General features: G+C 51.3%; 1 protein-coding gene across 2 annotated transcripts in view; it reads left to right on the top strand.

Moving 5' to 3' along the window:
* Positions 1-20755, top strand: part of LCMT1 (leucine carboxyl methyltransferase 1) — a 34363-nt gene extending 13608 nt beyond the window's left edge. Inside the window, exons 3-11 of one of the 2 annotated variants that reach the window (XM_084882761.1) lie at positions 1711-1832; positions 5829-5905; positions 7487-7548; positions 9156-9258; positions 13026-13146; positions 16834-16935; positions 17660-17751; positions 18654-18751; positions 20556-20755. In XM_084882761.1, the coding sequence (XP_084738887.1) occupies positions 1711-1832; positions 5829-5905; positions 7487-7548; positions 9156-9258; positions 13026-13146; positions 16834-16935; positions 17660-17751; positions 18654-18751; positions 20556-20578 (800 nt within the window). In that variant the 3' untranslated portion in view covers positions 20579-20755. Of the gene's footprint in view, positions 1-1710; positions 1833-5828; positions 5906-7486; positions 7549-9155; positions 9259-13025; positions 13147-16833; positions 16936-17659; positions 17752-18653; positions 18806-20555 lie in introns of both variants that reach the window. The other variant, XM_084882760.1, reaches the window with a different exon arrangement.
* Positions 20756-21026: the final 271 nt, after the last annotated feature.

Below are 21026 nucleotides of genomic sequence, written 5' to 3'. Positions count from 1 at the left end.
GTCTGAAGTTTCAGGGATTCATTGTTTTTTAAAAATATGAATTTGTATTGATTTCAGAGAGGGAGGGGGAGGGAGAAAGAAACATCAGTGGTGAGAGAGAATCATCGATCAGCTGCCTCCTGCACGCCCCACACTGGGGATGTGATGGGAACCTGGGCTTGTGCCCTGACCGGGAATCTAACTCGTGACCTTCTGAACACGTGACCTTCTGACTCATAGGTCAGCGCTCAACCACTGGGTCAACGCCTGGGGGGCTGGGGATTCATTCTTAAACAGAGAGTTCCAGGATGCACTCTCTCCAGTATATGAAAGTGCTCATTTCCTAACATCCTCACCAACAAGCGTATTATGAAACTTCTTATTTAGAAAGAATTTCTATTTTTATTTTTTAAAAATACTCTTATTTTCATGGAAAGTTTCAAACCATACAAAAGTGGAATTACATGTGGATCAATTTTAGTAATTATCAAATCTTGGCCATCAGTATGAAGTTTTTAAAATATATATATTTTTATTGATTTCAGGGAGAGAGAGATAGAAACACCAATGATGAGAGAGAATCATTAATAGCTGCCTTCTGCATGCTCCCTACTGGAGATCGAACCCGCAACCTGGGCATATGCCCTTGACCAGAATCGAACCCGGAACCCTTCAGTCCTCAGACTGATGCTCTGTCCACTGAGCCAAACTGGCTAAGGCTCAGTGTGAAATTTTTAATCTTTGTTAATCTGATATTGAAAATGCTATCATAGAGTAGTTTTAGTTTTATTTCTTTTACTTAAGGGTAAGGTTGAAGATCGTATGTTGAAACGCCATTTATATACCTTTTACTGTGAAGTGCCCGTTACGTAGGGTTTACTTTTTGCTGCCTTACTGAATGGTTGCTGACACCATCAGCAAGTCAAAGGATTTGACTGAGAAGTTGACCACATGACAGTCGCTCCTGTGTGAGCAGGGAGTCTTGGCCCTGAAGATCCTGAGGGTCCATAAGAAATGCAGACATTTTAAATGGGCATTTCTGAGGATGAGGACTCGGTGTTTGCTGTGAACAGAGGGTGAGCTTGCGGAGAGTCTGGCTGAGTGGGCTCTGCCCTCTCCCTCCCTTCACAAGCCTCCGGGCAGGCTTCCTGTGAGTGCCCCAGGCTGGGACCTGCCAGGCTGACTGGCTCGCTGGCACCCGTCAGCCTCCTCCCTCCCTTCCCCTCTCTCTGGGTTTGAATGTCTCGTTTGGGGACCTGCAACCCACTCGGAGAGTGCTTCCCACTGTGCAGAAAGGCTATGTGTTTTCCAGGATCCACGCTCACTGTGCAAAAGCTCAAGAGGCCAAATTCCTCGAGGTCATTTTCAAGAGGAACATTTAGATCAGAGGAACATGTGAAGTAAAACCCTTGTCTTCCTGAAATAAGATTATAGGACATTTTAGTTCTCTTCGGATAGATAGTTGATTCCACCCTTACGTAGGTTGTGCTCAGTTTGCTTCAGACGGCTTTAAGAAAAAGAGGGAGAGAACCTCAAAATTGCCCTGTCTCAGGTGAAGTCTGCAGCCCCCTGCCGACTCCTCAGGAGGCGGGCGGGGTGTTCGCGTGTGCTCTTCGGGGGGCTTTGCGAGGCCATGGCTCATCACCGAGGGGCTGCTGCTTCCTCTGGGGGCTGTGCAGAGCCACTGCTGTCGGCACTGAGGGACCGCTTGTGCCTCTGTCTCTTCCTTAGGATATTTTGCTCGAGTCCAAGGCATCAGTCAGCTCATAAAGGCGTTCCTACAGAAGACAAAATGTCACTGTCAGATTTTAAACCTTGGGGCTGGGATGGATACGACCTTCTGGATATTAAAGGTGAGTTAAAATCCCCTACGTCTTTTCCCAGTTGTTTGCATTTTTTTTGCAGATGTTCACCTGGTTCAAAAAATATAAAATATATTAAAATGGATACATTGACAGCCCTTCTACACCCCTGAACCAGCCCTTCTATGCCCCCAGCCACCATCAGCCCCGGCTTCATCGCACCAGGTCCCGTGAAGGACTTGTGGGTTGTTTCTCAGCTTTTGCTGTTGCAAGCAGGGCATTAATGAAAATTCGTGTAACGTACGGAAACATACCAGAGAAAACATCCTGTTAGTGGAATTGCCGAGACAAAGAGCACGTGTACTAGTGATTTTGACGCTAGGATTTTATTGTGGGCATAACAGTGTCTGTACAATTGGGAGACTTGCACAGCTGGGTGATGGTGATGTGAGGCAGAGCCTTTCCCAGCCGTTCTTTGACTGGATCCCTTAACTGCCCTGTGAGGGCCGGGAGCAGGCGCACTCACGCACAGGAAAGGGAGCTCGGGTCTAGTCAGTGGCAGAGCCACGACTGCAATGCTGGTCTTGATGCCTGGGCCGGAATTCTACCCCCAAACCCTTTCCCTACAAAGACCTCACTGGTTGCATCTCCTTTTTTTAGGTTGTATAGATTTTTCTTGGTTCTCCTCTGAGATGTCACGGGGGTACCTGCACCCCCCAGATTCCTTGCAGACGGACACACAGATAAGTTAGAGCGTGTGGTATGCCCTGGCCTGCATGTCTGGCCCCAGAGCAGCTCAGCTGGCAAGGTCTGTCGTCCTGGAGCTCCCAGCCTTTCTGTCCTGGAGCAGAACTCAGCGGCCTCTCCTTGGTCTCAGGGTGGAGTGCTTGCCCTGCAGTCTCCATTCAGTAAGAGCACCTCCCATGGCGAAGCGCTCTTACAAGCAGGACTTCATGAGTGTCCGTGGGAGCTCCGTGTGGCGGGTGCACACAGCCGGGCTGGCCGCAAGAGCTGCGTCTTCTCCAGATTGGCCAGCCCGTGGCTGGGAACGTGGGACAGCTCAGCCTCTGCTTCCTTGTTCTCTCTGCTGTGTGCAGCCCCGTGCTTGTTTGGAGGCATCTTTTCTGTGGGTCATCTGTGCCTCTGACACTGTGACCACAACGTGGTGCAAGGCAGTGGACAGAAAGCAGTGGAGAGAGGGGGCCGGGGTGTGGACAGGGGCCCCTAACACAGTGGCCATGACCTGGCACAAGGCAGTGGAGAGAGCGGGGAGGGGGTGGACAGGGGCCTCTGGAGAAATCCCTCCGCTGGGCCTGCCACCTTTGGACTTGGTGTGGTTTCTTTGGTTGTGTTTCCCCTGTCGTGCAGGTGGGTCAGTAGTAAATAAATCAGGTTTTATTTCTGAGCGAGGTACGCGGAGGCTCCTGTGCTCCTCCGGGAATGGCTGTCCGTCAGCAGTGAGGAGGAAGCACAGCGTCTGAGCGTTCTTTGTGGAGGTGTTTTTGTTGCTCTAAGGAGTTTTTTAAAAATGGAAACTTCCTCTTTTTGCAAAGCACGGAATGATGCCTGTTTGCGCTTTTAGAGCCCAGGCCGCACGGGCCACCTGTTCGGTGACTCGGTTTATCCGCACGCAGCCCGCCCAGGGGGCGCATCTCCTCTGGCTGCTTTAGCACCACCGCGTCCAGTCGTCAGACACATGGGGCCTGCAAGGGTTAAAATGCTTCCTGGCTCTTTGCAGAAAGTCTGCTGAGCCTGTGTTAGAGGCATACGCACATGGCGGGAAACCGTGTCCACTGGTCTGGCTGTCTCCTGCAGCTTCCACCTGGTGGTCCACGCCGCGCCCGCAGAGGCATGGCGGGAGCCGCAGGCTTTCTGCCGCCCTACTGTGTGAGCTTGGCCGTGGGCTCTTGGGCCCAGGGTCTGTCTTCAGGCAACAGGCAAGAACAGGCGGGGAAGGCCCGGCCTCGTCACAAAGGAAGAATAAGGGTGAGTGGAACCTTCGGGGCCGAGCCCCCTGGTGCCCCTGGAGCACCGTTCCTGCGCCGTCAGAGCCAGCTCCGCCAGGGAGGCAGTGCCGACTTCGCACTTGTGAAGCGGTCAGCCCTGCCGGGCCCCTCTGAGCTGAGTGGTTCCTGGCTGCTCCTGGCTGCCTTCTGGGAGTTATACATGGAGTCAGGAATCCCTCTGTTCTTGTGACATATGAGCTACTTGTAGTGGAGTGTCAGAGATTCACAGAATAAAAAGTTGCAGCCTCGCCCTGGCCGGTATAGCACAATGGATAGAGCATTGGCCTGTGGACTGAAGAGTCCTGGGTTCAAATCCGGTCAAGGGCATGTATCCTCGGTTGAGGCTTGATCCCTAGCTCCTGGTTGGGGGCATGCAGGTGGCAAGCAATTAATGGTCTCTTTCCTCATTGATATTTCTGTCTCTCTCTCTCTCCCTCTCCCTTCCTCTTTGAAATTAGTAAAAAAAAATTTAAAAAAAAGATTTGAATCTTAAAAAAAAAAGTTTGGAGCCTCACTTGCCACAGCCATGAAAGCAAGAGAGGTGGTGTCTGTTTTGTGAACGGTCTAGGTGTGCGTGTTAGGAGCTTTCCTTCCACAGCGACCTCTCTTCAGAATCTTACCACGATCCAGTGAGCTAGTGCGCGGGCAGCTCTTCAAAAGGGAACAAGCCCAGTGGTCGGCAAACTGTGGCTCGCGAGCCGCATGCGGCTCTTTGGCCCCTTGAGTGTGGCTCTTCCACAAAATACTTCTAACACCACTTTTTCAAAATAGACTCGCCCAGGCCGTGGTATTCTGTGGAAGAGCCACACTGAAGGGGCCAAAGAGCCATATGTGGCTAGCGAGCCGCAGTTTGCCGACCACGGAACTAGGGGAACAACTACTATTGTAGATTAATGTAAGGGTTTTATGCACCTTAAAAAACTTACAACAAAAGTGGTTCCTATTGATTTCCTTACAAGTCGAGTTTTCAGGACCTGTGCGATGCTCTGATTTCCTCAGCACTGGGGGAAGCTATCCTCCCTGTCAGCCTCACAGCCTTCATGTCCGAACACCCCTCTGTCCATCCCACAGGGCGTACGGGTGGGAGGTATATGGAGGGGGTCATTAGTGTCTGCAGCCGCCCCAGCGGAGCCGCCGGGTCTGCACGCGTGTGCGGGGCAGTGGGCTCCTTGTGGAGCGGGAGTGGCAGGTGCACGTTCGCTGCCGCCGGGCCAGCTGCTCAGAGACGGGCTGCAGTGACACGGGCGCTCCGTTGAGGCAGTTAGCACGGCACAGGGTGCTGTCGGTTGCGTCCCATGGGGACTTTGCACCTGGTAGGCAGGTACAGGAGACGCAGTTGACAGGGTGTAGTAGAAATTTGAGTGATGGTTTGGTTTGTAGCGATACTGTGTGTTGAAGGGTAAAATCTGTTCTTGTCCATTTATTTCTCTTTCTGCCTCCCTTCCTTCCCTCCCCTCATCCCCCAGACCAGGTCCCCTGAGATTTTAACTGGGGACCATTCTCCATGTGGGTGGGAGAAGACTGGATCCCACAGTTCCGATACTCGCCTTTTGGGGTCCCCTGCTCGTGATTTCTGCCCCTGTGATGCAGCCCAGGGGCCTGTCCACTGCATGTACCGTTCTCTGTCTCGTGCGGCTCTGCATGCGCTGTCCTCTTTCCCACCCGATTGCTCAGCCAGAAACGCCGGCCTTGTCCTTCCTGCACCAGAGCTGCCCCAGGCTCTGCGAGCCAGAGCTTTCTTCTCTCTTTTCTTCCTGTCTCTCACAATACGTAGTTCTGTGTTTCTGCAGGCAGGTTGGTGCACGTGGGTGTGAGGGGGTTAAAGCGTAGATGACCTCAATGGCCTCCTGACTTCCCTCCATCGTTCTTCATGCTGAGTCCCAAACCATTTGGAAAATGCATTTCTGACCGTATCATTCCCCTGGCTTAAAATCCTAGGTGCACACTGCTCTTCGGGGCCTCGCACTTGCTCCATGAGGATGACCAGTAAATGTAGGCATGGATACGTCATCCTAAAGATTTCTGTGTGTTTTTTTCTCAGGATCAAGATCTTCTCCCAGATAAATATTTTGAAGTCGACTTTCCACTCATAGTCACGAGAAAGGTGCACAGCATCAGGTAGGTGTGGCTTTCGCCTGAAGAGAGAATTCAGAGCCAGCCTCATAGGGGGCCTGTGGTTGCCAGGACCTCATTTCGTGCACTGCTTTCCTTTGCCCACCGCCCACCTTCATTCTTGCCCTGGGACCCCCATTCCAGCATGTCATGCAATCTTCAAAATGCAACGCCCCCTCCCCTGGGACAGCTCTCCAGGGAGCGTACAGACATGCAGTAAGTGTTTTTTGAATGAGTGAACAGACTGAAGTTATAGTGACTTTTTATACGCTGAGTGGCCAGATTATTATGATCTCTGAACGCATAATAATCTGGCCACTCAGTGTATTTGTATCTCACATGGGTACCAAAAGTATTCTAGCCTTTTGCTGGAGATCAACCACCTATTTGCCCTGAGCTTTCTATCAGCCAGTGCAAAGGGGAAAATTGATCAGGTGCTCGATTTATAGTATCTTTGATATCAAATAAGTGAGGTGCTCAAGAGAAGTACACTGAGTGGCCAAATTATTATGTGTTCAAAGATCATCATAATCTGGCCACTCAGTGAATAAGAGCTATTGTGGGGCCATTCCAGGTTTCAGAGAGTTTGCAGACTTGTACACAAAGAGTTTGCTGAGCTTGGCGGAGAGCTTGTCGTTGCTGGCACCACCCTGAGTTGTCTCACCCAGTCCTCAGAGCAGACTCATGAGTTAAGTTCTGTTAGCCCCTTTTACAGATGGAAAAACTGAGGCTCAAAGAAACTTGGTTAATTTGTCCAAGGTCACTCAGCTAGCAAGAGGTAGAGCTGAAATTTAAACCTTGACCTCAAGCTCAAGGTCAATGTTTCTTAATAGTGTTTACACAGGCTTCCTCCCTCCTGTTTAAATCAGCCACTGAAACAAAATCCTAGTTCCTACATTTACAAAATTTAATGAGCATGAAAGCTTAAGCTTGTCCTTTAGAAATGCCTAATCCTCACAAACTGGAAATACTTTTCAAACTTCGTTTTTTCTACTTTATCCAATGAAAATAAGATTTTTACCCTTCCCAAGTAGAAAAGAATGTTTTACATATAATGTGCTTTTCGGACGATTATGGCAGCTCTGATGCTCTGAGAAGTACAGAGGCGGACGGAGCGTGTTGGAGCTCCGAGTGGGTGTGAGGAGGTGCAGTGCAGGCCAGCGCGCTCCGAGCCGACAGGCACGCGTCTGTGTGTGCCTGCGGGGGTGCCGGCAGATTGGCGCTCTGATGTTTTTCATAGTCTTGATTGGGGGCGTTATCACATACATGAACTATAGGTCTGAGTAAGCAAATTATTTGAGTTACCTGTGAGAATTAGTAGGCGTCTTTAGGGTTTTGTTTGAGAAGGGGTGGACAGCTAGAGATGGCGACACAGCCTGTCTCGCTTGGGTTGTGGTTGGCTTCAGATTGTGAGGGGGAGGCTTAGCTGACCTGACCGAGACGCGTGTCCCCAGGTGCCTCGGGCCACAGGGAATTGAACAGAGTGCTCACCGCAGCAGCCATGGCATTGGCGCTTTTCCAGGGGGGTCTGTGTTTGTGCAGCGGATAAGCCGCCTGACTCCTCTCTCCTCTTTCCACCTCCCATAGATCCAGGCCTCTCCTGTCAAAGCCCATTTTAGAGTTACATTCAGAGGACTCACTTCAAGGCGGCAAGTATCCCCCCAGGTGGTGCTGTATGGGCCAGATCGCCATCTTTGCTTGCTTCCCCCTTTCCTTTTTAAAGATGGTGTGTGTGTGTGTGTGTGCGAACGTGCATGTGTGCATGTGTATGGGTGCACCCGTGCACGTGATGTCACACAGTGTCTACTTCTGATCCATGTATACTTCCTTTACAATTACCAGGAAGGATTTTAAAACAGCTATTTGTGACTTACTAGATGTCCATAGATCCCTAATCTTAAATCTTTAAAAAAATATTTAAATTAGTTGCCAGCATTTTGAAAAGAGGAGATTTTTAATGAAAACCTGCTTTCCTTGGAAGAGCAGATCTGGCAGCTGCGGCCCTCGCTCCTGCAGGGAAGTGCTGGAGAGGGGTGAGTGGCCGCTTCTGCCCCTCCACTGCCTTAGGCCTGACGGGCTCACCCACTGTCACCTCCTTCCCCAGCACTCAAGTATTTCCCTCCAGCTTTATTTTATTTTATTATTGTTTTGGTTAATCCTTACCCGAGGATATTTTTTCCATTGTTTTTTTTAGAGAGAGAGAAAGGAACTTGGATTGAAAGAAGCACATCAATCGCTGCCTCCTGCCCGTGCCCTGACCAGAGCTGGGGATTGAACTATTTTCTGTCAAAGACAATAGCTTAAAAATTGGCACAGCACTTAGAGAGCCTGCCCGTCAGCACCAGTGTGAAGCAGGCTTACTTGTTGCCCTCCTCACATATAACCTACTTTTCTAAATTGAAGTCTATTCGACACCAGCACTGTGTAATGCCAGGTGTACCAGTTTATTTGACACATTTATATGTTGTTGTGTGACTGCCTGCGTAGTGATAATTAGTGCCTCTCTCATGCCGCAAATTACCGTTTCCTTTTGGTGGGCGGAATAATGAAGATCCAGTCCTAGCAGCTTTGAGGACTAGAGTGCAGTGTCGCCAGTGGGCACTGTGTGCATTGGGTCTCCAGGACGTATAGCTACTGAGTGCGAGTGTGTGCCCTGACACAGCAGCTCTGTCCTAGGCCTGCGGTGAGCATCCCTGTGTGTGTATCACAACGCAGGTTACTCTGCCCGTTAAAGAAATAAGGAGGCGGTGCTTCCAGATGCATGCACAGGGGCGTATCGCAGGCCCATGGCAGAGACCACCCGGGAATGCCACGTGTGAAGGATGGGCTCAGTCAGCTGTTTCATCCGCCCAGCAGCACGCCAGGAAAGCACTGTGAAGCAGGAAAAGCATTTTTCAAACAAATATGGAGTGGCCCCATTTTCTGTGTGTGTGTGTGTGTGTGTGTGTGTGTGTAGAGCGAGAGTGAGAGCAAGAGCGAAAGAGTGAGAGAGAGAGAAAGTGTTTGTATTGTGTCTATGAGTTTAAGCACATAGGAAAAAAAACTGGAACATTATACATCAAAACACTAATAGCTGTTGTTTTGGGAAATGTAATATCAGTTCATTTTCACTCTCCTCTTACCTGATTATTAAAAATGAGCACGTATTTTTATAATAGAGAAAAACAACTTTAATTTTGAGGAAGCCCTGCCCATTGCAATGAACAACCTCTTCTTGATTTATTTCTGTTGAAATGATCTTCTCTTGTATTTGCAGATGGACACATGTTGGATTCAAAGAGATATGCCATTATTGGAGCAGATCTTCGAGATTTACCCACACTGGAAGAGAAACTAAAGAAATGTAACATGAACACACAGTGAGATTTTTTTTAACCTCTTACATGTGTGGTCTCCTGCTAACATGAGAGAAGGCCAGTTGGCGGTGCAGGGGGTCACCCAGGCCCCGTCCCAGTTCCTCGTCACCCTGAGTAATTTTCTGAATGTTTTAGAAGCACTGCTTCTCAAGTCTGTTTCACATCAGAATAACCTGTATTGCTTTTGTAAAATACTGATGTGTAATATAAACAAAGCTCGGTAGAGGGTAATTGTATGCATAGAAGCATATAATTGCAATACACAAAGCAAGGATTAGCATCGAGAATATATGAAAAACAGCTACTGTAAAAAAAAAGAAAGAAGAAAAAAGTCCTATAGACAAATGGGAAGAAAAAAAGACAAGGCAGCACAGAGAATAGAGTAAAGAATATCCGAGGACAAGGGCACGGGCACCACACTAGTAATCAGATGAAATTCCATTTTGCTTCCATCAAGTTGCCAAAAATGTCCGAGCCTGGCAGTATTAAGAGTTGGCAAGGTGACGGGGTAAAATAAATGGTTTGAGCACTGGTGGACGTGAGCTCAGTAGGACGAGGGTGAGGAGAGTCGGAGGGACCTGGTGAGATCGCACAGGTGCACCCTGTGACCCAGCAGCTCCACCTCAGCTGTGTCCCTGCACAGGCACAGGTGGGTGTTCCCTGCAGCCACCTTTTTTATTTATTTTTAGTTTTTAATCCTCACCCCAGGATATTTTTTCCATTGATTTTTAAAAATTTTATTTATTTATATTTGGAGTGGAAGAGAGAGGAGTGAGGGGGGAAAGAGAGGGAACATCGATATGAGAGAGACACATCAATTGGTTGCCTCCCATTCTCACCCTGATGAGGCCAAAGATGGAGTCTACAACTGAGGTATTTGTCCTTGACTGGAATCGAACCCACAGCCCTTCGGTCCGAAGGCTGACGTTCTAACCACTGAGCCAAATCAGCAAGGGCATAGGCAGTTTTTAATAGCAGAAAATTGAACACAAATGTCCATCAGGAGGGAAATGGATGAATAACCTATATAATGCATGCCCCAGGTGAACATGGAGAGAGCTCGAAAACATAATACTGAGTAAATAAAAGTCAAGTTGCAGAGTAATATGTTTAGTGTGTCAAATCAACCCCCCCAATACTATATTTTCATGGTTACATGTATACCTCACAGAGTGTTTTAAAGTGAAGCAGAAGGTTCACCAAGTTGTGGAGAGTGAGGGCCCGTGGGGCCCAGAGGAGGGCAGGTGTGACTCGCACAGGCTGCTGCCACGGGCAGGCTGGGGGAAAGCTGCGGAGGGGAGCCATGTCTGCACAGTCTCCTGTAGGGAGTAATCAGGGTGAGGCTGGAGGGGAAGGGAAGGTCGAGGGAATGCTACCCTGTTTCCCTGAAAATAAGACAGTGTCTTATATTAATTTTTGCTCCCAAAGATGCGGTAGATCTTATTTTCAGGGGATGTCTTATTTTTCCATGCGCTAAGTCTTATTTTCAGAGGACGTCTTTTTTCGGGGAAACACGGTATTTTTAAAAATATGTTTTTATTGATTTCAGAGAGAGAGAAACATCAGTGATGAGAGAATAATCGATGGGCTGCTTCCTGCACGCCCCCTACTGGGGAATCCAGCCCACAACCTGGCATGTGCCCTGATAGGGAATCCAACTGTGACCTTTTGGTTCCTAGGTCGACGCTCAACCACTTAGCCACACTGCCAGTCAGGGGAATGCTATTTTAAAGAAGAAATTGAAGGCAAAAATCAATGGCAAATGATGAGATAAAGTAGCAACTAGGGGATCACTGCTAGAGAGGAAAGGGCTGCAAAACCTGGACTTAGGCTAACCGTCCTTCCGGGAAAGGAAGGCTCCCCATTCTTCTGAGCGGAGAGAAAGGAGCGAGAACAGGTACAAATACAGGTGAACTGTCAGCGACTGAGGGGACGAAAGTGTCGGCAGTCAAAGCTGGGTCTTCCCAGCAAACCCTTCATTTATGCCGTGCTGGCTGCCGGGTCTGCGTCTGGAAGTTTCTGTTTGCCCTTTTGGCCTGTTGTCACCTGCCAGGCTGTTGTTAAGATGTCCAGACCCACCTGCTCCCCCCCCCCCCCCCCCAGGAACGTTTATATGCCACACAGATTGCAAGAGGTAGTGCGCTCTGCTGGCAGAGGTGAGTCTAGATCAGGGGTCTTCAAACTACGGCCCGCGGGCCACATGCGGCCCGCAGAGGAGTCTGATCCGGCCCGCCAGGTTTTTTGGGCAGTGAGTGCAGCCGAGGTGTTACAGTAGGAATTAGTAGTTCATATAGTCCGGCCCTCCAGCTCTCTGAGGGACCGTGATCTGGCCCCCACTTTAAAAAGTTTGAGGACCCCTGGCTAGATGTTCAAGGACACGGCTGGCTCCCCCGGGCAGGTTAGTGAGGCAGTGGACGGAGAGCCGGCCCTGGGAAGCCGGCAGCCCGTCCACACTGAGGACTTGCACGCTGGGTCCCCGTCGGACCGCTCCCTGTTGAATAGGAGTGGGGTTTTCTGTTTGCTTAAAAACCTCTTTGAGTCCGAGTTCCCTTTCAAAAAGTAAGGTTTTTAGGTGTTTCCCTAGCAGTTTATTGCTTTCCTGTTGCGTTCCAAACTTGGGTCCAGTTAGTGAGAATGGATGCTAAGTAGAATGTAATTTCTGGAGGACTGATATTGAGCTCAGCTCCTTCTCTGCTGGGGGCTGTCCCCGTGGACGCCGGAGCTGGAAGACGTATGAGCAGTCACAGGTATATAGGAGAGACTATTGCAGACTAAGTAGCCATTGTAACGGAGCCATCAGGCAAACAGATCTGCAAAGTAGCCCCACCAAGCAGCCGCACACCGGCTGGTCAGTGACAGTCTTTCTAGCAGCACAGACCAAAGAGGCTGCTCGCCAAATGGTGACATCAGAGTTTGGGTCACAGAAAGACACGCCAGCGCAGTGTGTACAGCAAACTGCCATATCTATGCCTTTGCACATGCGTATGGCAAAGTGAACATCGGTGTATTCTGATTAGGGTTCCCATAACTGATCATGTTTTCAATTCTTCCTGGTGTGAGCTTATATAAAAAGAACTAGATTCCGTTAAATGCATGCCAGTATTGCTGCATCTGTCAGTCACTCTTCATGTGTAACAAATCCTTCCAAACGCAGAGGTTTCAAACAGCTCACTGTTCAGTTGCTCAGGACTCTGAGTTGACAGTGTGAGCCAGGCTTTGGGGTCACATGCATGTGCATGTGTGTGTGTGTGTGTGTGTACACAGGCAGCTCGGCTGGGGGCTGACTCCTGTCACTGTGCTGCCTCATTCACCAGGGGCCTCCCCCACTGCAGCCAGCGAGCGTGGGTCCACGCACACAGTGGTTTATTTTGCCGAGTGCAGCCAGAGAGAGGTGCCCACGTGCAAGGGATTGTCAGGCTTCTTGTTTGCTCCTGTTCATGGGCCTAAGCATGCTGCAGCCTGACCCAGACTCCGGGGAGGAAATGGCCTCTTCAGTGGCGGGATCTGCAGTTTGCTATTGCCGCCATGTGGGGCAGGGTGCGGAGAGTCCGCAGCCACTCAACTCATTTCACAAGCCAGACACACCGCCCTCGCGGCTCACCTGTGAGCAGTATGTCTCGGACGTGGCGGTGCCACATGTGGCTGTGCTGAGTGGCCACGTGCTTGCAGAGAGCTGCTGGGGCCCTGGCTGGGAGCTGCCCTGCCAGCATGCAGCACGTGCCCGGCCAGAGTGCCAGCTGGTGAACACGTGCCTGCTCTTTTCTCCCAAGGTTGCCGACACTCCTGGTGACCGAGTGTGTGCTGGTCTACATGACTCCGGAGCAGTCTGCAAACCTAATCAGGTGGGCAGCCAGCAGTTTTGAGACCGCCATGTTCATCAGCTACGAACAGGTAAGAGGAAGGACAGGAAACCTGCATCCGGCCTCGGAGCACCGCACCTGCTTCTGCCTTTCTTTCCTTCTGCCCCGCTAACCTCTCCTCCATTAGGCAGCGCCCGCAGGCCCGCTTCTCCGGAGCCCTTTACCTGCAAACGTTTAGCCTAGCGGCGCTTTTGGAACCGCTGTCTTGGCCCTTATGGAAGGTTCTTGCGTTCCTATCTGATCACTATTTACTGTCCTATCCAGTCGGAGCCCTGGATGGACTTTTGGTTGCCTGCACTGAGGGGTGGCAAACTCATTGCCCTCAGAGGTGGCACGGGTGCAAGGGGAGGAAGTTGGCAGATGAGTGCTGTGGAGGTGGGACCAGGGGGCCTGGCCTCCCTGCTCCAGCTCAGAGAGCGGCCTCTGCAGTCCCGGCCAGTCACACTGAGTGGCCTGTGGGCCTCCACTTGCCAGAGTTCTCAGCTTTTCAGAAGTTAGAAAGCAGGGTTTTTTAAAAATATATTTTTACTAGAGGCTGGATGCCTGAAAATTTGTGCAAGAATAGGCTTTCCTTCCACTGGCACCATCTTCTCACCAGCAACCAGGACCTGAGCTGTTTCACTCTGGCCCTGGCTTCATCCGGAACGTCCGGAAGGACATTCAGTCTAATGGTCTAATTAGCATATTACCCTTTTATTATTATAGATTGATTTCAGAGATGAAGGGAGAGAGAGAGAGAAAGATAGAAACATCAATGATGAGAGAGTATCATTGATTGGCTGCCTCCTGCACACCCTCCTGGGGATTGAACCCACAACCCGGGTATGTGCCCTGATCGGACCTCCTGGACCATAGATTGACACTCAACCACTGAGCCATGCCAGCCGGGCAGAAATGCAGGATTTTAATGTAACATTTCCTGATTTCTCAGTTCACTGAGTCTGGTCCTCTGGCTGCGGGTTTGCTCACTGGGTCGTTTCAGAGCTCTGGGCTTGTCCAGCTTGGGTCCAAAGCTGGCCCTGGATCTTATTGGCTGTGAGGCCTGAGGCAGAATTACTTGGGGGTGGGAATCCCTGCTCTGGAGGTGACTGCGGAGCTGTGTGGCCAGGATGCCTTACAGAACCTCTCTGTGCCCGTGTCCTCAATGAGAAAGGAGGATGATAAAGCCGACTTCATCGTGGTGTTTACAGCACCCCCGGCTGTGAAGGCAGTGCTGGCGGCTAGTGCCCTCTGAGCCCGGTTCTCTGTTCATAAAGAGAAGATGCCCCCTCGGGCCTGTGGGCGTTCAGGAGATCTGCACGTGGAAAGCACCGAGGCCATGCTTGCTGATGTTACTGTTTATTTCAGATTTGTTTAGTTGTATTGATTTTGTTGTCTATCTTATTTTTTATTTTATACTTATGGAGATGAGAGCAGTGCAAGTCTTGCCCACAGTCACGTGATTATGGGCAGACCAGGGCTAGACCTGGGCTCCACGTCCCACCCACCCAGCCCCGCTCCTGTGTAGGTGGGTCCCGGTGGGATTTCCTCCTCCCTCTGTGACTGGCGAGTGGGCGTAGTGCTGGCCTCCTCGGCCTTCTCTCTGCTGTGTGAGTAATTCCAGGCCGCCTGCTGCGTTCAGGGTGCCACTCCTGGGGGAAATGAATCTGCTCTTCCTGTGTTCCCCAATCTCGGCTGCCAGCTGCTTCGTTACCTGGCGTCACTGGTGTGCTCCTCTGTCCGACTGCCCCGGAGAGGCGGCTCAGCGAGTGTAGGCCAGCGACCCTGCCACTTTGGAGCAGGCCTGGGGATGGGCCAGTGCCAATATGTTGTCCACACTGTCCCCAAACCGGTTCTGATCCCCCACAACTTATCTCAGTAATTTTATCCCAAACGTAGAATCGCCGCATCCTCCTGTGCCTTACATCAGTTCCTAACTAGTTTAAAAGGACAAAACCACGTGGAGGATGACAACGACAATAATGATGAGAGTAGTGAACGCTATGCTGTGAGTTTCACACGTGTCAACGTATTTACCCACAGCAACCCACAGGGAAGTCCTTGTCCTCATGGTTTTACCGGCGGGGACCGAAGCACCGCTGGTGGGCAGCGGTCAGATGGCAGGCCGGGACTCACACCCGGCAGTGCAGCGAGGGAGTGTGTGTGACAAACTAACGCCTAGTGCCACGGAAGCTGTGCACATGCAGCACAGGAGAGAGCCCTGGTCTCCTGGCCTGTTATGGTGAATCTTTGCTGCTGTGTATATGACCAAGTAACAGTGCATACATGCCATAATAGACGATGTCTTGTGGTATTTGTGCACAGATAGAATTTCATTATTTTTTTTTAACTTTTGGTAAGTGCCTGTAGTACAACAGATAGTACTGTGTGTGGTTGTGTTTTTTTTAATTTTCATCTGAGAATATTTTTCCATTGATTTTTAGAGAGAGGAAGAGAGAGGGAAAGACAGAGAGAAATATCAATGTGAGGGAAACATATCAATTGGTTGCCTCCCACACGTGCCCCGATCAGGGCCCGGTCCAGGGAGGAGCCTGCAACCGAGGTACATGCCCTATGGTTCTCAGGCTGATGCTCTATCCACTGAGCCAAACTGCCTAGGGCAGTGATCAGCAAACCGCAGCTGGTGAGCCACAAGTAGCTCTTTGGCCCCTTGAGTGTGGCTCTTCCACAAAATACCACGTGCGGGTGCGCTCATACAGTGCGATTGCAACTTCAAGACTCGTGCCCAAAAGTCAGTTTTCGGCTCTCCAAAGAAATTTCAATCGTTGTACTGCTGATATTTGGCTCTGTTGCCTAATGAGTTTGCCGACCACTGGCTAGGCTTAATTAGAGTTTAAAAAATATATATATATATATATATATATATATATATATATATATATATTATTGATATTTTACAGAGAGGAAAGGAGAGAGCTAGAAACGTCGATGAGAGAGAAACATCGACCAGCTGCCTCTAACACACACCCCCACCGGGGATGTGCCCACAACCAATATACATGCCCTTGACCAGAATCAAACCTGGGACCTTTCAGTCCCCAGACCGACGCTCAACTACTGAGCCAAACCGGTTTCGGCTAATTAGAGTTTTTTATACAAGTTTTTTTTTATCCAAAAGTAACACTATGTGCAGAATAGAAATATATCAGATAGTACAGAAGGGCAGACAAGGTAGGTCTCTCCTGCCCCCACCTCAGCCCTCTCCCCTGGGAAGCAACGTTGCCAGGTTCCAGAATTTTCCTAAGCATATGTAAATGTAGATTTTTTTCCCCTTAAAGGCAGATGGGAGAATACAGTAGACATTCCCCGGAAGCTTTTTTCAGGAGTTCTTAGAGCTTAGAGATCATCCCATAGTGGATGTGTGTCTTTCCTGCTTCCCCGGCTCTGCGGGATTCCATCGGGGAGAACGTGCAGAATAACTGAGCCCGGCTGGTGCGTGTAGCCCTCCGACTGCCCGGTCTGCAGTGCTGCAGCCGACGCCCTTGCCCCTTTGCGCACACGGGCAGGAGCACCTGCAGGAGAGGCCGGGCCCCGGCGGGTTCTCGGGACCCAGCTGCCTCCAGGGGCTGCCGGTTCATGCCCCCATCAGCACTGCGCAGGCTGCGTGGCCTGCCCTGGGTACCAGCAGACCGCAGCCTCACTTGGGAAGTAGGTGCCGTTGTATGTTGCGTGTGTGAGAACACCCTAATGGCGATGCCTGGCTGCTCTTCCTCCCCAGGTGAACATGGATGACCGGTTTGGGCAGATCATGATTGAAAACCTGCGGAGACGACAGTGTGACCTGGCGGGGGTGGAGCCCTGCAAGTCCTTAGAGTCCCAGGTGAGAGCAGAGGGCGCCTCACACCTGGGCCAGCCCGGCGGGAGGAGCGCCGCCTGCAGGCCGGGCTCGTGCGGAACCGTTCTCACGCTAGTGCAGGCCAGCCCTGCTTCCCCTGTTGGCATCAAATGCGTATTTCCTGCACCCTGTTATTTAACTTTTTATTGTGCATTTTTCAAGCAACGGCAAAACAGAGGGAATAGTAAAACCAACAGCCGTGTCCCGTCAGCCAGCTTCAATAATTAGTATCTTGTAAATACTATTCATTCCCTCCAAACTTTTTCTGGTGGTGATATTGGAATATTTTAAGGCAAATCCCAGATAGTATATCATTTCCCTCCTAAATACAACAGTATAAATCTCCAGTAGACCAATAGGAATGATGATACCATGATTACAGCTTAGAAACTTGGCAGTGAGTCCATCGTAGCATCTAGCACCTAGTTCATGTCCAGTTTTCCACAGTTATTTTTTAAAATATTCGGAGTTGGTGTATTTGAATCTTTTTAAACATGGGTTGTTGCTTTTTTGGCTGAAGAGATACCTCCCACTGTGCCCTCATTGAAATGGGCCCGGCATGCTCAGTGTGGAACGTTGGGGGGTAAGAAGGATGGTAGGGCCGGATGGGCTTTTGAAAGGGGAGGCATGTAAGGAGTCCTCGGTGCTTAGACGCCGGCATTCACACGGTGCCCACATTCCCCTTCTCTCCTCTCCTCCCGCGGCCCAGAAAGAGCGGTTCCTGTCCAACGGCTGGGAGACGGCGTCGGCCGTGAACATGATGGAGCTGTACAGCAGGCTACCGCAGGCCGAAGTCAGCAGGTACAGCACCCTGTCCTGTCCCCCAGCGCAGACTCCCGAGAACCAGGCTGCCTGACACCCGGGAAGCGCTCCGCCCGCCTGACAGGAGCGTGGCAGCTCAGCCGGGATAGGGTTTGCGCCCAAACAGGCGACCTGCACCCACCCCAGCGGTCAACCTGCCGCGCTCCCGGCTGCCTCCACAGGGGACGTGTCTGTGACCCTCGTGGTTGGAGTGGAGGAAGGTCTGCTCTCAGATTTTTAAATGGACTTTTCCTCTCATCTTCACAGAAATACCTGTGACCATTGGGTGTGTGGCTGACACTCTAACCACAGAGCAACACCTGCCAGGGCAAACTTTTATTGATTTTTAGAGAGAGAAAAGGAGGGATGGAGAGGAGTCCAAGGAGAGAGAGGAAGAGGGAGAAACATCGGGTGAGAGAGATATGTGGATGTGAGAGAGCAACATTGATCAGTTGCCTCCTGCACCCACCCCTACTGGGGCTTGAACCTGCAACCTGACCAGACTCGAACCCACCACCTTTTGGTGTACAGGACAATGCTCCAGCCAACTGAGCCGCCAGCCAGGGCTGTAGCCTTCTGGAGTGGCAGTGTGTGCCTCTGTTCCCCTTCACCTTTGCATCCTTCCTCCCACCCATCCGTCTTTTACATGAACTTATGACTTTTTTTATTGAAGTACAACAGCTCTTATGCAGCAGGGGAATCTACCTTTGCTCTTTATGTTGCAGATACTTTTTCGCGTTTGTCTTTTGGTTTTGCTTGTGGTGCTTTTCCTTCTTTGTAATAAAGTGAGTTGCCATGGAAGCGCACCGTGGCTACTGCTTGTCGGCTCTTCCACGCGGTCTGGCACGAGTGCCTTGTCCTCTGTCACCTGCTCACGCGTCTGTTCTGCGTTGGCTCTGCAGGATCGAGTCCCTCGAGTTCCTGGACGAGCTGGAGCTCCTGGAGCAGCTCATGACCCACTACTGCCTGTGCTGGGCCACCCGCGGGGGCAGCAAGCTAGGTACGTGCCCTCTGCCTTCGCCTCGCCGTGGGGACCTTTCACTCCGCAAGGAACGTAAGACATCCTGCGTTTTGAGTGCAGGGGCACTAGCGACCGTGCCTGTGCCATGACCGTCTCGGGATTGGCCATCATGTCCTCTGTCCCGCACACAGAAGCGGGAGGGGTGTCAGGGAGAGCCCGCACCAAACCAGCCATGCCGTGCAGGTGTGCGCAGGACTGCTGAGGGCGGCGGGAGACCTTGTGTTTAAAGCAGTAGTGGTCTCAGTCAGAGTGACCAAGGCCTGCCTTGTCATCAGCGATAGCCAGGTGTCCTGGGTGGTAAACAGACCAGTGTCTCTCTCACCCACTGTGGGCGATGCTGCCCAGCCGGCCGAGCAGGGCTCCCTGGTGCTCCCGGCACCGGGGCCTTGGTCCAGTTTCTCCTCACAGCTCCACGTGCCCCTGCTTCCTCGGGGTGGACCTTGGGTGTCTGTAGCCTGTGCTTTCGATCCCAGTTTGGGCCTTGAACGTGGTAGCGGCGCTGCAGGCTTCCTACAGATGTGTCCCAGGAGGGGCAGTGTGGACGGGCAGCTGATGCAGCGGGAGAATGTGACTGAGGCTTGCTCTGACCCCGTGAGAAAGTGCAGGCTGGCAGGGCAGTTAGTTAATCATTGCCCTGGGCCTGTCTCCCACTGCTTTATAAATTTACTCAGCTGTGAGCTCCGCCCACAACTCTCTTTTCTATTTGTTTTTTAACTTAAAACTAGAGGCCCAGTACATTCGTGCCCTGGGTCGGGGGTGGGGGTCCCTTCAGCTCAGCCTGCACCCTCTTGCAATCTGGAACCCCTTGGGGAGCAGGCCTAGACCGGCAGTTGGACATCTCCCAAGGAATCCTAGCGTTGTCGCGGAGGCAGAAGAGGCTCCCGCCATCGCTGCTGTGCTTGCCAGCCATGAGCCTGGCTTCTGGCTGAGCAGTGCTCCCCCTGTGGGAGTGCACTGACCACCAAGGGGCAGTTCCTGCACTGAGCATCTGCCCCCTGGTGGTCAGTGTGCATCATAGTTATTCTGCTGTTTGGTTGTTTTGCATATTAGCCTTTTATTATATAGGATCACTTAGTGGGTTTTTTATGTTGGTATTCCCCTCCCACTTAAAAAAGCAATGTAATTTTTAGTAGAGCCTTTGAAAGCTGATAAAAAGTGTGATGAAGAGAATAACCACGTGGGTATCCGCCACTGAGCACCTTGAGTGACTTTTCTCCTCTGCTTTTTCAGCTCTTGTGTTGCTGGCAGAGTTGAATTTACAGGTTGTGTAGCTTTGATTGCTGATCTTTTTAACTCAGTATTATAATGCAAGCATTCCCTTGCTATTATAAATCAGTGAGTGTAACTTCCATGTCTGTGTCCGAATTCACTGAACTTGCCCCACTTTGGAAATACAGGCTGTGTGTAGGATTTTCAGTGGACTTCAGATTTTAGCGTGACAGTGTGGTGAACATCGTTATGATGGGGCTTCCTTTGTCCCCACCTCCCCTGGCTGCCATGATGTCTGTACACATGTATGCGGTGAAGAACCGTGTCTGCCTTTGTTAATGAGGCATGCGGCCCACCAGCCGCAAGTTTGATGGCTACGGGGCTTTCCTAACTCCTCAAACTGCCGCGAGCATGGCCTCATGTGGGCGCGTGTCCCTGTGCCAGCGTCTGAGGGAGCAGGAAGGAGCTGCCGCGTCGGGTGCCCTGTGCGGGGTGTCTCGGGGCGGGGCCAGGTCACTCCCACCCCCGAGTTGTCTCTTCTGCGGGAGCCGCTGGCAGCTCTGTTTCCCCGCAGGTCTGTCGGAGGTCACTTGCTAACCTGGTCAACGCAGAAGCTGCGACCGCCAACCCTCCCGGAGCTGGTGTGCGGGGCCCAGAGTGCTGGCCAGGCCTCGTCTCCGTGCATCCCACCCCCCAGAAATGGGTTCCTCGTGTGCCGCTGCACTTCCTGCTCCTGTCTGCTTCCAGTTAAATAAACCTCAGCTGCCAATGGCCTGCGTGTGTCCTGTCTGATTTGTCATTGTCCGTGTTGTCAGGCACCTCTGTGCATCCCAGCAGCCCCTGCCGTTGGCACTGACGAGAACGGCCCACACTGGCCGGGGAGCTGCATCCTGGAGGCTGAGATCGCGGCAGGCAATTCGGGGTTAAGTCCAGCTTGGCGGTCACGGCTCACACCAGTGACTTCCTGTGGGGCCTGTGGTTGTCTTGCTTCGTGTTTGTCAACTTGAAGGTTGAGAGAAGCCTCCAGGGGCAGCCTCCAGGCAGG

This window comes from Pipistrellus hanaki (genome assembly GCF_964339955.1).
Source record: "Pipistrellus hanaki genome assembly, chromosome: 4".
NCBI lineage: Eukaryota > Metazoa > Chordata > Mammalia > Chiroptera > Vespertilionidae > Pipistrellus > Pipistrellus hanaki.
The sequence above is the reverse complement of the archived record's forward strand: the minus strand, read 5'-3'. Positions and strand labels throughout refer to the sequence as shown.